Below are 18,993 nucleotides of genomic sequence, written 5' to 3' on the forward strand. Positions count from 1 at the left end.
CTGTGTGGTATTATGAGCAAGGAACAAGAAACAGATTATATTTTCTGTAAGTATTTTTTATTACATTACTTCTATTGAAAACACAAACTAGAACTAAAGCTGAAATTCCAAAATGATTGACTCTGTGTAATCCTGACACTTTGGTGTGGTGTTTCAAGTGAAAATTGGAATGCAGTTTTGTTGGCTTCAGATTAGTGACAGTGATTCAATTATTTATGTAGCCTTCTATATGTCCCTAACAGCTACAGCATGCCCTGTTAAAAAAGGCATGTGTTGTGGCTTGCCGTAGTGACATGCAGCATAAAATTTATACTAAAATGATAAACTCTGAGTATATGCATATGAGCTAGCTACCTCACAGCAGAAGATATAGGGACTCGTTCCATGTCAATATGCTGTGGTACAGCTGGGTTCATACTCTTACCCCATGGTAGACTAAAGCTAAGCCACGGCATTTTAGTCCTTATTCCAGGATCATGGAAAGAAAAAAGATGACTAAGGTACTAAGAGATAAAAGTGTGCACATGGACAGTTACTTTGGAGCTGCTGATACCTAAGAAATTACAACTCTGTTATCATGGTAGCTAGCTTGTAGGCAAATAACAAGTTATTCCAACCATAACTATAAAAATATCTTTGTTTCTATCAACAATCTTCCAGGATGTCTCTCACAATAGTCTCTTAGTACTTTTCAGTATAAAATAATATATCCTGGTGTAACCTTTCGGAGTGCTAGCTTGCTTGTTTTATAAATGAAGAACAGAGGCAAAGAGATTGAAACTTCATTTCAGGAAAAGTTCATAAGGAGATGTTTAAGTATATGCTTAAACTCCCATGACTTCAGTAGCGTTTAGGATTAGGATTAGCCCTGAATGAATAGGCACAACAATCAGAACAAAATAAGGAACTTGCCCAAAGTCAAAGATTCAATTTGTGGTAGATTTCTAAATCATAGTGTAGTACTTCAATCTTTTAGGGCCAATAGCACAATAATTTCATAAGTATGTCACATTTTAGAAGATTTACCTGGAAAATATGAAGCATGACCATTTCCCTTCACTGAGTAAAGCTGAGTTATTGTGAGATACTGTAGTAAATCTTGCAGCATTTTATTGGCATTTTTGTGCTAAATTAAAATTACTTTTTTTTTCATCACCGCTTCACTTTCTATGGGACATATAACCCCACCTAGTTTGGTGGCCTTTTCTGGAGTTAATGCTTGAGAGAGATCCCCCACCTCTTTTGCTATTCAGAGAAAAAGGTACTTCCAAGGTAAGAGTCAGAAGCAGAAATATTAATGGATTAAGGAATGTCCTGAGGAAGTGAGAGAAGGGGAGAAGATACAACAAGGATATAGCACTGCACTAGGTAAATGTCTGCTAGAACTCTGAATTGACAACAGTGACAAATGAACTCAGGGGATAAATCCCCAAATATACCATGAAGTCATGTCTAGGGCTGCTGCCTGCTGCACTGTATTTATCTGTAACAAAGACCTAAACTTCTGTCCATTTTTCATGTTGGCAGAGCTTTCCTAGTCTATTATGTTACTAATGTGTTTTGATGTGAAAAGAGCTTGATAAATATCTCAGGTAAAAACCTCTTCTGATTTTAAGTCATTAGAAATGTTGCCATTGAGTTCAGTAGGGCCAGGATTTATTCCCTTGAGAATATACTGCATACGTGGTTGATGCACTGAAAAGGAATGAACAACAATCCTCAATACTTAGGCTTCTTCTCAAAAGCCATGTTGTCACGCCTCCACCATAACTTCCCCTCTGTTTAAGTAGACTGTGCTAAGCAGAGCTTCTACTGTTTAGAGCAGAACTGTTTTAATACTGCTATGAAGAACCAGGTCACGAAGTGACAAGTAGCTTACACCGTACTGATTAACAATAGTAAAAATCTCTAACATTAATCACAGACAAAGCAGAATATGATAAGCCCTTTTCCTTTTCTTCCTCTCTTTCTTGTCTGATATCCACACTGAGAGCATCTTCTTCAGTTTCCTGTCTACATGTAGTAAAAGAAGTTGTAAAATAGAAATGTTTCCTAACAGGAGACCAAGGGAGTTGGGGGTTGGGAGTTGTTCCCTCAGGACATTTAAGATGTGCTCCAGGAGGCGGCACACTTTAATTAGCACAGCTCTGAGAGCTGTACTAATTAAAAGCACCCAGATCATCACATGCATCAGCGTCCCTGCGCTGAAAAATGGCGGTCGGGTGCTTTGAACTAGAGCTCATAGAACAAGCTTTAAAGCACACTGCTGTCATTTTTCTGTGTGGGGACACTGATATACATGACTTTGAAAACTCCTGAAGATCTTTGAAAACTCCTGACACTCTGGTGTAGTGCCTGAAGACTGGAAGAAGGCCAATGTGGTGCCTATCTTCAAGAAAGGGAGGAAAATGGATCCGGCGAACTATAGGCCCATCAGTCTGACTTCTATCCCAGGGAAGATCTTAGAAAAGTTTATTAAAGAGGCCATCCTTAATGGACTGGCTGACGTCAACATCCTGAGGGATAGCCAGCACGGGTTTGTTGCGGGTAGGTCTTGCTTGACCAATCTCATTTCCTTCTACGACCAGGTGACCTATCACCTGGACAAGGGAGAAGAGATTGATGTCATATATCTTGACTTCAAAAAAGCCTTTGATCTGGTATCCCATGATCACCTCTTGGCGAAACTGACCAGTTGTGGCCTTGGGTCCACCATGATCCGCTGGCTGAGAAATTGGCTCTGTGGTCGGACCCAGTGGGTAGTAATTGATGGAAGTCACTCATCATGGTGCCCTGTGACCAGTGGGGTCCCCCAAGGCTCTGTCCTTGGACCCATATTGTTCAACAACTTCATTAATGATGTGGACCTTCGAGTCAGAAGCGGACTGGTCAAGTTCGCTTTGGTTTACACCAAACTTTGGGGCAAAGCATCCACACCAGAAGACAGGAGGGTGATCCAGGCTGACCTGAAGAGGCTCAGGAAATGGGTGGATGAGAACCTGATGGTGTTTAACACTGAAAAATGCAAGGTTCTTCACCTTAGGAGGAAAAATTGCAGCATCTTTATAGGCTAAGCAGTGCTACGCTGGCTAGCACTACGGAAGAAAGAGACTTGGGGGTCATCACTGACCACAAGATGAACATGAGCCTTCAATGCAATGCTGTGGCTAGTAAAGCGAGCAAAACGCTGGCTTGCATCCATAGATGCTTCTCAAGAAAAACCCGGGACGTCATTCTCCTCTTGTACTTGGCCTTGGTGAGGCCACAACTGGAGTACTGCATCCAGTTTTGGGCTCCACAATTCAAAAGGTTGTGAAGAAACTTGAGAGAGTCCAGAGAAAAGCCACGCACATGATCAGAGGTCAGGAAAACAGACCTTACAACGACAGGCTGAGAGCCATGGGGCTCTTTAGCTTGGAAAAGCGCAGGCTCAGGGGTGATCTGATGGCCACCTATAAGTTTATCAGGGGTGACCACCAGTATCTGGGGGAACGTTTGTTCACCAGAGCGCCCCAAGGGATGACAAGGTTGAACAGTTATAAACTACTGCAAGACCATTTCAGGATGGACATAAGGAAGAAATTCTTTACTGTCTGAGCCCCCAAGGTCTGGAATAGCCTGCCATCGGAGGTGGCTCAAGCACCTACATTGAACACCTTCAAGAAAAAATTGGATGCTTATCTTGCTGGGATCCTATAACCACATCTGACTTCCTGCCCTTCAGGTAGGGGGCTGGACTCAATGATCTTCCGAAGTCCCTTCCAGCCCTAATGTCTATGAAATCTATGAAATGATGCTGGAGTCTACTGGAGCATGGTAATTACTACACTCCAGCAGACTCAATTAATCCAATCTGCTTCAATGTGCTCTAATTACAGCCCATCAGAGCAGCCTCCCTGCACATGTATAGGAGCCCTCAGTTGGGAAGCAACTAGCTAGTTAGTCAGTCTGAGCTACACAAAAGGTTTGCAGAGTTAGCCTTCAGTTCCACAATAAAACTAATTGTTTTAGTTTTCTTCATTCATCTCATGCCTGCATTTATCAAATCTGGTGCTTATGACACCACACTCCTACAGAGGTCTTAATTGACATAGGAATCCTCCTACAGGTTTTAGAGACAGAGACCTGTACTTCCCCAACTCTCAAAGAAGTAAAAGAAAGAAAGAAAGAAACACCTCTAAAGCACAACAATTACTGAGATTTGAGGCAAGACGTGATGTTTCAGAATTTTTCCAGGTCACAAAAATGACTGACAGCAACATTCAATTTCTATTAGAACATTAATCATAATGCAGGATTCATGGTGTTATATTCCAGAGAACAGCTGTTTCTTTGGCCCCATACTAGAGCCCTGCTGGGGATTACAAATTTAGTCTTGCTCCCGTTCCCACCCACTCCTGTTTTATTTTCTTGCATTTTAATTTCTTTTAGTTTATTTATTGTGAGGGGACTGTAACAATGCAAATCCTGCTGAACTGCATATGGGGGATAGTTTTTTAACACGTCAATCTGAGCTCAAGTATCTTTCCCTGAAAACTGAAGAAAAAGATAAAAAATGAAGTCTATTCTTGTAAATTATCCCATGAGCGAATTTTTTTCTGATCCAACCCTACATCAATAAAACTGGTTCTTCCTAGCATGTGGGTAGGTCCCTTCATTGGGCCACAGCTGACACAAAAACTAAGCCAAAGCAATCCAGCTATGCACAAGGGCTATGGAAATGTTTTCATGGGCTACAAAGATTTTTCATTTTCATTTGCTCCCTCTGTTTCTCAAGAAGTAGCATACTTCAATTGTGCAGGTCACTAGACCGGATGATCCTTGAGTTTCCTTCTAACTGTATTTTAAGGGGCCAAGAAAACTTAACCTGTAACCCTTATGCCATCTTGGCATTGCGTATCAAGTTAAACAAAAATAATCTGAGTCCTAGGCTAAATGTCTCTTCACAGGGGGAAAATGTAAGCATCAGCATTTTGTATATGTCAATAACCATTTTGTACTGAGATGAATCACAGGCACCTCTAATCACATCTGATCATTGTTTGGAGCAATTCAGTTATTCTCTCATATCTGTGTTACTAAATGTTCTTATGCCCACTTATCACATACTCTGTCAAATGTCTAATCCTTACTGACAACTGATATTTTCAAAGAACAGCATAAGTACATTATAAACAACAAAGTCTCTATCAGTTCCCACAAACTAATACTGCTATAGGAAGGTTGGGCAATTTTTAAATACATATAGACCATTAAGATAAAGAGGATTGTGAATGCTGACAGTCCTTAATCATAACCATTCTTCTGTGTGCCACTGTTATAAAAAACAGATAAAAGATTTGAAAGCAGTAATTAGCTAGTTCCTTCTTATTATGAAATACTGCCTTATTTATTTTTGTAGCTTATAGAATCTGTCATTAAATTAGTAACTGTACTGAAGGAATGAAATGGCAGACATCAAGGAGCAGTTCTTCACAGAAAATGTAGTTACTCTAGCCAGCTATGATTCCAGAGTAACCAGAGCTACTTAAAGGGCTGTCATAGACAATGCTGAGTACAGCAACATATTATTATAAGCATAGCATATGCATTACTTTAAATAGTAAAAATAGTTTGTAGCATGAGCTAAAGTTGGTAACTAAGAAACAGCATCCTCATTTGTCAGGATTCCCAGTAAGAAAAGCAGCTCTATGCAATGACAGTATTATAGGGTTGAATAAATAGCCATAAAAGTTGGCTTGTATTGCACAGAAGCTTGCAGATGGTGGATGAATTCATGACTGTCACGTTTTTATAATACATTGACTTTTACATATTGCCGCCAGCTGGAACATAGTTTTGTAACTAGAATATAAATCTCTAAGAATTACAATATCTTTCAGAGTGCTCTCAGCATTTAAAATGAAAACAAATTTAGAGACAGGTTTTGAAGCATAAAGCAGATTTAAGAAAATCTTATGGGATGTAAATTAAAACCCAAAGTAGGCCAAATTCCACCTTAGTGTGAATCAGCTCAGCTCAATGCTACAGAGGTTTAGACTGACATGTTTTGTCCCCCTTGAGTAGAGAAAAAAATACCACACAGAACTTTTAATGCAAATGTCATATGAGCTACCAAAATCCAAACATAAATGGCAAGGTAAGATTATTTGGGAAAAGCTTTGAATTAAATTTACTCCTAGATTTTGTATAAATTAACTTTAATGCAATATGAAACTCATCTCTCACATAAGATTAAACCAAGCATCTAGTACAGAGCATGAAGCACAAATGCATTTAAACCTGGACTTATTATTAATGTGCTTATGTATTAAGAAAGAGCCCAGAGCCTTTCTTTATGTTGGGGAATGTCAGAAAATGATCAAATTTACAAATTTAGTCATGGTTGGATAACAACAATATCTTGGGATCTGGTTTTCTAAATTTGACTGGCACCACAAATAATCTAGATAGTAAAGAAGTGGATTGCAGAGCTGGAGGGGGAGGGAATAATTTCCCTTTAAATGAGTTTTTTAAAAGTCTGATTTGATGACAGACTTGAGCTGACTCCTCTGGGGAAGCTTCAAGTATTGTTGATATACATATAATTCCATGCTTGAACCCATAAGGCCTTTACAACAGTTATGATCAAACATGATTGGGAAATCTAATGAACTTCTTGGATGAATACTTACATTGTGCTTTGTGAGGTTGGAAATGTTAGTTGCTATTGCTTGTAGCCAGTCAATACAGTCCTCAGCAGAGAGACACTGAATTATTCCACTGCAAACCCCATCCACAGCAATTACTTGGAATGCATTTTGCCTGTGAACACGTCACAACAGATCAGGTCAGAAGCACATAATCTTCTGTTCTAAAATACCATCTTAACCATACTTGTAGAAAAGCTTTTCTTTCAACTATAATGAAGGTCAACCACTGAATTCATATACCTTATTGGTTTTTTAGTTTTATAAATATCTGACACATTAAAAAGAATGTAATGTAAAAATAGGACATCCACAAAAATTAGAATGGCTCCTTAAAGATGCTGACCAAAATTTTCAAACTTGGCTGCTTAAAGTTGGGTGTGCAAATCCATATTTAGCTAGATGATTTAAATTTCTAAATTTAGAAACCTGTCTTTAAATGCCAAGGTTTGACAATCCTGGATTTTTATTTGAAAATGATGGTCCCCTCTACAACATACCTCTTCTGAGGTTTAATTCATAGAGTGGTATTATAAGCAAAATATTTGTTCATGCAGCTTCATAAGCAGAATAAATTGGAGTAGCTGGTGGATTTTAAAGTCATTTAATGTGCATTGTATCTGGACTTATATCTGGAGTTTACACTAACATAAGTGAACAAAGTAAAATATATTAAAAAAAAACAACCGTGCTAAATATAAGAATGAGATTGGGCATCCCTTGATGACTGATCAGTTTCTGGCATCCTAAAATGTGGAATGTTTCTTTTTACCTTATATGTATTAATTGTTGAAAGCAGTCCTTCCTGAAACATACTATGAGCACACTATTTTATTCTTAACAGTTGTGACATTTCTTTTTTAGTTTATTCTTTAAATTCAGTGAGCTTTGTATCTATGTTGTATCTAAATATTCCATATTGACATTGACAGGTTATGGAATCATAGAAAATTAGGGATGGAAGGGACCTCAGGAGGTCATTTAGAACACCCCCCTGCTCAAAGCAGCACCTTCCCCAACTAGATCATCCCACTCAAGGCTTTGTCTAGCAGGGTGGAGTTATGGGAATGTTCATGAATGATCCTCTTCTAAATTACTTACAAAAGGACTGGAGAATTCAAAACTGACCAAATGTAGCTAGAATGATTCTTCAAATTGAATTTTTGCAATATTTGAACATAAACAAATACCAAGGAAGTACTTGAATGTATGAGAAGTGTATGAGACATCCATAGATATAAGCAACGGCCATCCAAATGTTCTGTATCTCAGTAACATTCTGAGTACTTATATAATGTTCTGTCATGCATTACAGACTGATTTAATACAGTTCAATACCAGGCAATTACAAAGACAACAGTAAAATTTTGGATACTAAAGCACTAACAGACTTAATTTCTTCAGTAAATAGCCATTTTGGCATCCAGCCTATAGAAGGTTCATGGTTCTCTAGTTCAGAGCCACAAACATGAGAAGTGATTTCGTTTCCTAGAACAAGAAATTGCAAAGCATATGGAGAATACCAAGTGAAACACTTGGCTTTCTTCCATGGTCCCATCCTTCAGCACTAAAGTCAGTGCTCAAAACTGGGCACAAATCATTCAGATCCTTTAGAATATATGGTGTAAAATCAACTGGTTATCCTTAACAATAAAGCTGTGTGTCACTTGATGACTGATCAGTTTCTGACATTTTAAGATATAGCTATATGTATATTTTGCAAAGTTTCTTTTTACTTTTAAAACTGCATTACAGTTCTGTGGAATGTAAAACTTCACTATATCTCCAGGATATTTGTCTTGGACAAACTTGTGGCAAGTCAGAACCCATCTTTTAGTCAACAAAGGCATTTAAAGAGTAATGAGGAACATATTCAGCAAGAGCAATTATAACAAGAGAGGCCCGGGCTGGAAGGACAGGATTTTATACCTTTCCTGCATCTGCAGAAGACAATGTCTTTTCTGAGCCTTACCAGCTAGGTAACTTGCCCAGTTGATTTTTTTTTCCTCACACTGACCCTTAGCCATTCCTTTCTATGAATCCCCAAAGAGATATAGGTCAAACCTATCATCTAGAATAAGGGATCACTAACTTACTATACAGAGAGCTCACTGGTATATTTAGAAAAACAGGATGATTTTCTCTTTTGAAAAGAATTTTTCTTTTTCGGGCATTTCATTTTCTAGCCAACAGTGTAACCAGCAGGATTCGAATATAATAGTACTATCTCCTCTTTAAGTGTAGAAACAGCAAAAGATTTCTCATATATTAAGATCAAAGAAGACTAGTTATTTTCAGAATTTAAAAAATAAAATCAGATATTCCTTCTGGAAAGGATAGCATCAATAAAAACAAAAGAATCCCTTTCTCAGTAGTAGTGGGGGAAGAGGTAAAGAGGGGTCAAATGATTGGTCACTTTGCTTCAGACAAACTAGTTTTGAGTACTTCTTTACCAGCAAAAAGTAATCATAGCTCTTCCCAAGCAGATACCACTTCTTCAAAAAAGCAAACAATCCATCCTACATATCACATTCCAAGGAGCAATAGAACAGATAATGGGCTTTTCCTCTTAACCTGGGGACTTCTAGTCCTTGGAAAAATCATGGTGCAGGTCCTCAAGGAATCCATTTTTTAGCACTTGGAGGAGAAGAAGGTGATTAGGAACAGTCAGCATGGATTCACCAAGGGCATGTCATGCCTGACCAACCTGATTTCCCTTCTATGATGAAACGATTGGCTCTGTGGACACAGGAAGAGTAGTGGTTGTGATATACCTTGACTTTAGCAAGGCTTTTGATATGGCCTTCCACAATATTCTCTCAAGCAAGCTAAGTAAGTATGTTTTGGAGGCATGGTCTGTAAGGTGGATAGAAGTCTGGCTGGCTCATCGGGCTCAGAGAGTAGTAGTCAATGGCTTGATGTCTAGTTGACAGCCAGTATTAAGTGGAATGTTCCACAAGTCAGTCCAAGGGCTAGTTTTCTTCAGTATCTTCATCAATGATTGGAAGATGGGATGGACTGAACCCTCAGCAAGTTTGCAGATGACACTAAGCTGGGGGGAATAGTGGATATGCAGAGGATAGGGCTAGGATTCAGAGAGACATCAATAAATTGTAGGACTAGAGCAAAAGAAATCTCATGAGGTTCAATACGGACAAGTGCAAAGTCCTGCACTTAGGATGGAACAATCCCATGCAGGGATGGGATTGTTACAGGCTGGGGAGCAACTGGCTAAGCAACAGCTCTGTAGAAAAGGACCTAGGGGTTATAGTGGACAATAAGCTGAGTAGGATCCAACAGTGTGCCCTTGTTGTGAAGAATGCTCATGACATACTTGGCATTGGTAGAAGCATTGCCAGCAGATCAAGGGAAGAATCACAGAATCATAGAAAATTAGGGTTAGAAGGGAGATCAGGCAATCATCTAGTCAAACTCCCTGCTCAAAGTAGGATCATCCCCAACTATATCATCCTAACCAAGGCTTTGTCTAGCCAGGTCTTAAAAATCTCCAAGGATGTAGATTGCACAACCTCTCTGGGTAACCTGTCCCAGTGCTTTATTACCCACCTAGTGAGATTTTTTTCCCTAATGTGTAACCTAAACTTCTCTTGCTGCAAATTGAAACCATTGATCCTCATTTTGTTATCTGCCACCACTGAGAACAATCTAGCTCCATTTTCTTTGGAACCCCCCTTTAGATAGTTGAAGGCTGCTATTAAATTGCCCCTCAGTCTTCTTTTCTCCAAACTAAATAAGCCCAGTTCTCTCAGCCTCTCCTCAGAAGTCATGTGCCCAAGCCCCCTAACCATTTTTGTTGCCCTCTGTTGGACTCTCTCCAATTTGTCTATATTCTTTCTGTAATGGGGGGCCCAAAACTGGACACAATACTCCATATGTGGCCTCACCAGCGCTGAATAGCAGGGAATAATCATTTCCCTCAATTTGCTGGCAACACTCCTACTAAGGCAGCCCAGTATGCTGTTAGGCTTCTTCGCAATTGCCCAGTATAGGCATGTGTTTTATGGGCATGCTCAGCATGGGCTGCATTCCATCAACTTCACAGCTGGTTTTCATGACTGAGCACATGCCACTTGTAGCATCAGATTAATAACAGACAATTTATTTAATGGGGACAAAGGGGGGGGGGGTGCTGATATGCAAATATAAGATGAGGGACTTTTTCCCCCATGCTGATGGAGGGGAGGACTTGCTTGTATTTGAGTAAATGCAGTAGTTTACAGTTTATCACAGGATAAAAGTAGAAACAGCTGAGATTTCTAACCTAAACAACAGACACAAATGGAGAAATGATGGTGGAAAAGGGCAAATAATCTCTGTTCCTACATCTTAAGTAGAAGCAAAAAGGAATGCACAACTTTTGCCTTTCTAAAACAGGTTTGTAATTTTATTATTATTTTGATTTTGTTAATATTAATTACCAAGATCCTTTCAAAGGATCTAAAAAGACTCTCAGGCTCTTACACATCAGGGCAGCCATTTATTTCCACTATGCAGAAGAGGAAAAACACTATGGGTATGTTATCTTCATTAGATTTTGCCTAAAAGGTTGGCACTAGTTTTTATTAATGTTTTTAGTTACCCAGGAATTAAGTCTAGGAAACGCACAGGTTATTTTTTTTCTAAAAAAAAAAAAAGATGGAAACCATGGTAAAATCTATTTTAATGCTCTCATGTATTAACCTTCAATTACATAATTTTTTTTTCCAGTGTTGTGCACATGAAGTGGTCCATTAGAAAAAGTACAAAAATATGATTACGCGTAATGATGATGGATATAATAATGATACTCAGTATTTATCACTTGATATTTTCAAAGCACAAACATTAACTAATTGGGGCATAAAAAGCCATAGCATAACATGATTTACTTAGTGAAAACAGCTTTTTAATTAATAATTGCATAAAAGTAAAATGAATTTATTTCTGCTTCATATTGCTTCTTTCCATAATTTTGTATTCAATATCCTTTCTTTAATACTGCTTCCAAAAGCCTTAGTGTTTTCAGTCCTCTTTAAGAATTTATCTGCAATTCTGTGATAACAAGGACTTTTGAGAGGGTGTTATATTGTAGAGTATTCTTCACTAATTAAGAGCACTAATAAGTTTGTCATCCCAGGAAAACTAGAAGTTGTTTTTAAGCACTTTTGAATCAAAATACAATTTTTCTTAGTGCCAACTTTATGTCAATGCTAAGCGGTGTTGAGTTAATTTTTTGTCATATACCGTTGATATAGAACAATACAAGGAGTGAAATGGAGTAATTATTCTGGTGTGAAAACAGATAACACCCTTTACATATATAGCAAATATACATTCTTCATAGTCTATGAATATTAGGGTTTATGAACTAACCAGTGGGTATATACAACCACAGCAAACAACTGTGCAGGACAGTTGAGGTGCTCCAGCTATTCATTACAGCTTTTTCTTGAAATAGAACCACTCAGTTGATTAGCAGAAGGTCATCAGTGGTTCCACACAGCAGAAAAAGAAGAAGTTTGTCTTTCATTTGGCAACTGATTGCAAACTAAGAACTTGCAAAACACCTGAATAAGAATTATCATCAAATATTAGGAAAGAAGGGTTAGAAGACACCTCACAAGCTCATCTAGTCCAGCCCTTTGAGCAAGGCAAGATGACCGCTGACTAAACCACCCCAGCCAAATGTCTGTTGAACTTGCTCTTGAAAATTTCCAAGGATGGTAATTCCACAACTTCTCTAGATAGTCTATCCTAATGCCTGAACAGCCCTCAGAGTCAGAAAGTTTCTCCTAATCATCATCCTAAATTTCCCCTGCTTCATCTTGCGGCCATTGCTCCTAGTCCCATCCCCTGTGGCTGCATAGAATATACCACCTCTATCCTCTTTGTATACCCAGTCATTTTTGTTGCTGTGCTGGACTCTTTCCAATTTGAACATCTCCTTCTGGAAGTGTGGGGCCCAAAACAAGACACAGTACTCCAGGTGATGCCTCATCAGTGCTGAATTGAGTGGAAGAATCAATCTCCTTGATAGGCAAGTGAAACTCCCATTACTATGGCTAGTATACCTGTCTGCCTGCCTGCCTTTTTTCAACAAGACCATACTCATATTCAGCTTATGGTCTACTATAACCCCCAGGTCCTAGCAAGTCATTCCCCAGTCTACATTTGTGCATACAACTATTCCACCCCATGTGCAGTATTTTGCACTTGGCCTTGTTGAATCTCACCTCATTGATTGTGGACCATTTTTTCCAGTCTATGCAGGTTATTCCAGATCCTAGCACTGCCCTACAGAGTGTCTGCAACTCCATACAATTTGCTATCATTTGCAAATTTCTTAGTGTACACTCAATCCCATCATCCACATCTTTAATGAAGATGATGAACAATATGGGATTCAGGACAAACCTTTGGGGATCCCCACTTGATACCTCTTCACAAGTAGACATCATACCATTGATGACTACTCCTGGAGCATGATAATCCAACCAGCTACATATCTATCTCACAGTCCTTTTTTCTACTATGTGTTTCCTTAGTTTGTTAATAGAAATGTTGTAGAAGACAGTGTCAAAGGCTTTGCCAAAGTCAAATTTTATCACATGTATTGCTCTAACCTCATCCACAGAGCTGTCATCTTATCATAGAAAGAAATCAGGCTGGCCAGGGATGACTTGCTCTTGGTAAATCCATGCTGGCTCTTCCTGATCACCTGATTCTTCCTGATCACCTTGTTCTCATCTAGGTGCTTCACGATCGATTTCTGGAGGAGCTGCTCCATGATCTTTCCATGGACTAGGGTTAGGCTGGCTGGTCTCTAATTTCCTGGAACCTTCTTTTTTCCTTTCTTAAAGATGACCACTGCAGTTGCCCTTTTGCAGTCATCTGGGACCTTACTACGAGTTTTCAAAAAGGATAGCCAAAGGCTCCAACATTTCCTCATCCAATTCCTTCAGTACTCTAGTGTCCATCCCATCTGGCTCTATTGACTTGAAAGCATCTAGCATCTCTAAGTGACCCCTAACCTGTTCTTCCATTATTCTGGGTTGTTTGTATCCTTCCCTATCTTTGCTGCCAACTGAATTAATCATCTGATAGCTGCCCCTACTTTTGAAGGCTGAAGTTGAAAAAAAGCATTAAATATTTCAACCGTTTCTGTTATCATCCATAACTAGATTGCCTTGTTCTGTAAGGGACCTATGGTTTCACTGTTTTACTTGTGGAATCCCTTTTTGTTGCCTTGTGACAGTTGCATTTGAAATTATGCCTTCGCCTTTCTAATTTTCTCTCTACACGCCAGCATCGTACTCTTATTCTCTTTCTTATAACCAAGTTTCCAATTTTTATAGGATTCCTTTGTGAGTTTTAACTTATTGAAGAGATTGCTGTCTAGCCAAGCAGGTCTTCTGTTGCATCTCCCATTCTTTCATCACATCAGGTAGCTTGCTCCTGCACCCTTCGAAAGCCCCCCTTGAAGTACAGTCAATACTCCTTGCCTCCCTCAAACTTCCCTCCCAGGGATCGTGTCCACCAGTTCCCAGAGTTTGTTAAATTCTGAGCTAGGTTATAAACATGGGACTTGATTTGAATCTTAGATTCATGGTTATTTCTTCTAGTTTATTGTGGATAAAATGATAAAAATAACCATTTGGCATGAAAATACATTGTGTAATACTTTATTAATATCCAAAGCTCCATATTCAACAAATATTTAGAAAAAAAAAATTGTTTTAACCAAGTCTGTAATCCCACTGAGATCAATGGCTTTTATTGGGTTTCCAGTAAATTGTTTAAATTTGACCAAAGTGATATATCTTTATGGCCACTGGAGAATTTTATTCCCTCAATTTATTCCTTACTGTTTTAATAATTTGCCCCCAACACCACCCCAAAATCACTACCTGCTAGTGACAAGCCAGGTTGTTATTTAAACTACTATCCTTCCCTACCCAATACGTGTGCGTGTGTGTGTGTGTGTGTGTGTGTGTGTAAAATGCGTGTGTCAGAAATATCTGGCAATAAATAATTCTATATAGTAACAATTCTGTTATAGATGGCATCAGGATCTAGATTACTATGTGCTTCAGAACAAACTTTTCTTAATGATTGATTGTCAAGGTGAAGAAGTGCAACATAGAAATTTATTGCTATTGTATACACATATTGGCTTGAAAACAGTGGAGTAATCATGGAACCATTGTTAAAATAAATAGTGGCATGTAATCACAGGATCTTGTAGTATAACAACTTCATGGTCCGTGACTATAAAAAGATATATATTACTTGTTCATCTAAACCCCGTATTTACTAACAATCAATAAAATCATGTCTGTCCAGAGACTAAGCATATTTCAAGTCAACGAAACTTATTTACCTGCTCAGATCTGATCCTGGTAGGTACTGAGAAAAACGGGAATGAAGTAGTGGGATTAATCGGAGATCACACCACCTCTTCTCCCACCTAAGTCCTGGGGATGTTGGCCATGATGAACAAGATAATGTATCCTGAAAGAGATTTCAAACATGTCTGCGTGTTTAGCCTTTATCATAAGCATGACAGACAGACAGACAGACTTCCTTGAAGTATTTGTTGCACAGTTTAGTATGAAATAATCTTCCCTGAAATTCTATTCTGTCAGTTTGTGTCTGTTACTGACAATTCTAAGCTTCTCTTTTGCACTTTTGAGTGAAAACAAAAGCTAATTTACTTGCTTCAAATATGCTCAAAACAAGTGTAAACCACTGTTAACACTACAATCAATACTCTATAATTGCTAACTGAACTGCATATTACAAACCTGTGGGGAAAGATTACTTCAAAATGAATCATGTTATTACAATAAAAAGTCAGGGATACAGTACAATATTTTAGAAGGATGAATATATTTTCAATGCCACACTTGAAGCTTTTTCATGGGACACTCCATAAATATTTTGAAATTACAACATTTAACCTGTAATTGCTTCAGTGCTAAGTATAAGTGTCTTCTTCTTCAGCGAGTCACTACCTTCCTCATTTATACATATAAACCAAATAAAAGCTTTCTAATACATCATCCCTTGGCCTATACAATATAAGACAATTTATCTCAATAAAACACCCCGAGGCAGTCCTCTGTAACAGAATGTTCTCGGTCAAATTCCAAGTTTCTACTCTCAGTCCTTCTAAGAAGATATTTGAGAAATAATAAAAAAATCCTTCTGGACAACATGCTTTCTTATTAGAAGCTTGTGCAGGGTCTAGCATGAAAGGATAAACTCTCATTACTGGAATAACTACTAATAATTTATTTAAGCTAGTAAAGGGGAAGTATATTCTTTCCCACTTTCATTAAGAAAACTCTGCTAATTGCTTTGTTAAAAAAAAAAAATTCACTTAAGATGAGATAACAGGTGAAATCCCCTACTGATAAAAAGAAATGCAATTGACTTCAGGGGGACTAGCATTACACCATTCACCTGGAAACATGTATGCAGTATTAACTATACCTAACAGCTATTAACTAATAGCATATCACTTGATCACACAATATTTTTAAATTTTACCCTGAACATAAGACCATAAGAAGTACATAATAGGTCAGACCAATGCTCCATCTTGCCCAATATCCTGTCTCCAACAGTGACAGGAGTGGATGCTTTGGAGAGGAAGATCATTGAACTGGATATCTCTAGAATGATCCATCCACTATTCCTGGCATCCACCATTTGTTGGATTAGATATGCCAGAGGAAACAACTCCAACCATTATGTTCAATAGCCATTAACAGATCTGTCCTCCATGTATCCCATCCTTTTTTTGAACCTGGCTATGCTATCTACCTCCACCACCATCTGCAGCAATGAATTCCACAAGTTAACCACACATTGCATAAAAAAGTACTTTCTCTTGTTAGTTTTAAACCTGTCAACTACTAATTTCAGGGGTGCTCCCTGGTTCTGGTATTCTGTTACTTGATGAACAACAGTTTCCTGTTAACTTGGTCCACACCCTTCCTGATTTTATGGGTCCCTGTCATCTTCCCCCTCAGCTTTCTCCTTTTTGGTTCCTACCCTGATCCTGCCCCCTGTGTCTGAGAGGCTGGATCTGGTGCGGGGCTGGAGTGATTGCCCAGCCAGGCTGAGGGGTTGAAAGTCAGGGTATAAAGGGAAAATCCCCTCCTGCAGAGGGTCCCCCACACTATGCAGACCCCAGCTGGGAGGGGGGGCAGGGCTCTGTTCCTCCCTGCCCCCATAGCTGAGATGCCAGGTCTGGTGTGAGGGTGGGCCTGGGGAAGCTGTCTAGCTGGGCTGCAGTGGAGAAAGCTGGGCTGTGGGGGGAAATACCTCAATTGCGAGGGGCCCTCTGTGCTGTGCAGGTCCTAGCTAGGGGGCCTGGGGCCAGGGTTTCTGTTCTCCCCTCCCTACTCCCAGCCACCAGTTCTGGAACCCTTGGGCTTGGCACAGGGAGGGTCTGCAGTTACAGCAGGGGGTTAGGGTTGTTTGTCTAATAGTCAGTCATGGATGGCTCTGCTCATCTGGACTTGGCTGCCTTTGGCAATGTCCAGAAGGGTGGGAAATGTGTGGGAGCCACCTTCTGGCCCGGCAAGAGCAGGCATTTGCTTGCCTCCCCCCACCCTCCCCACCCCAGGGGAAAGGACAAATGTGAATTACATTTGTTCTGGATTGAATCTTTGCAGCTTTGAGAAACCCACAAAGGTTGGATCAATTCTTCCTCAGGCTTTTTGACTGTCTGTACTTAGCTAAAATGAGCCTAGATCAGCAACACTTGCCATTGAATTGTTTTTATCATATCTTTGTCCTTCAATGGGAATAATAAATTCAGATGTTATGAATCTATCCTTCAATAGAAGTCTTGTATTGAGGAGTAGATGGTGTTCTGCCAGATAGGCAAAAAGGGGTTCAAATTATTTCTTAAGCAGTTGGTTAAGAAACCTCGTTGTGCACAAGTGACACGAGGAAAGCATGTTTAACTAGCCAGAAGTTGTTTTCTTATTGCCCCTATGCCAGGGGGTATGAAACCCAATGTTTTGGATCACAGTCAGCAAGAGCTGCACTTAAGTCATTTTCAGCCTGTAAAATTTATCCCACTGGGCTACAATCAGAAAGAAATTTAGAACAACCTCAAGGTGATTCTGATTTTTACTCCTAGGATGAGCCCTGGATTGAAAAAGCATTGGCTAATGCCAAAGAGAGCTCTCCTGCAGTTGAGGATTTGGGTTTACAACTCTGAATGAAATCTTACTTTCCTGCTGCAAAACAAATGATTTTCCCATGGTCAAATTATATTTGAAACTTGGATTCCTAATCAATGCCAATCAAGATCAGACAGAACACTTAGGATTCAAATCATTGGTTGCATTGTAACATGGTTTTCTAAGCTGTTGAGTTTGTTTTATATTGATTCACTAGATCATTTGGATTGGTTCTATGAGACATTTTCCTGGAGATTCATCATTTTAAATGTGTAATTATAATTATAAAATCCATATCCTTTAGCTAAAATGGTTAGTTTTACCTATCTTTTCTCCACAAAGACTTTTATAGAAACGAGGCTGCTCTAGGGAATTTAACTTTTCAAATTTTTGGCACTCTGGAGCTCTTATATAGAAAACTCACTCTCTGGAAAATTAAAAGGTGAATCTATTTCTTAGAGTTTTATAAGACCTAGATAGGAAGAAATTTAGTGATTGAAAGACAATGGAACAGCAGGTAGAAATATATGGATATTAAATTATTAATTAATTTTACTTATGTTTGTACATGGCAAGTAGTTCTATTTAAAATAATAAAGGGAAATCTTTCCAGATGAAATAACCTCATTTTAATGGGTTTTTTTCCATTATTTCTTGTGAATTTTGGTTTCTTAGTGAGATTAGAAGTAAAAGTAAGAGAGAGTCTACAGAAAATTCTCTTTATAATATAAATCTGGTATGTCCAGGAACACAACATTCTAGACTTTTCATGATAGAACTAATATAAAAAAAAAATCCTAGCTCAATTTTATAGGCAAAAATGAATGACATATATCATGTAGCACCATAGGTCATTCTCTGAAACACTGGATTTTTAAAATTCATCTTTCACAAATTATTACATACCACCAGCAGTCACAATCTGATCAACCAGTATAAAGAAATGTTAACTACAGTGGGTTGTAATATATATATTTAAAATAAAATATTACTATTTCACTCTCAAATAGCATTTCATAGTGGGACACAGCAGACTTATTCCATAAAATGGCTGACCCTGGCTAGATAGCAGCACTATGGAAAAGAACTTGGGAGTCTTGGTA

At 38.7% G+C, this 18,993-nt stretch overlaps 1 protein-coding gene across 1 annotated transcript in view; it reads right to left on the reverse strand.

Moving 5' to 3' along the window:
* The window catches only part of SNTG1 (syntrophin gamma 1), a 386,259-nt gene that overhangs the window by 176,591 nt on the left and 190,675 nt on the right, over window positions 1-18,993 (reverse strand). Inside the window, exons 10-11 of the mRNA XM_059724105.1 lie at window positions 15,070-15,200; window positions 6,675-6,804 (exon numbers count right to left, since the gene is read on the reverse strand). Of these exons, the coding sequence (XP_059580088.1) occupies window positions 6,675-6,804; window positions 15,070-15,200 (261 nt within the window). The remainder of the gene's footprint in view (window positions 1-6,674; window positions 6,805-15,069; window positions 15,201-18,993) is intronic.

This window comes from Alligator mississippiensis, chromosome 3, assembly GCF_030867095.1.
Source record: "Alligator mississippiensis isolate rAllMis1 chromosome 3, rAllMis1, whole genome shotgun sequence".
Classification (NCBI taxonomy): domain Eukaryota; kingdom Metazoa; phylum Chordata; order Crocodylia; family Alligatoridae; genus Alligator; species Alligator mississippiensis.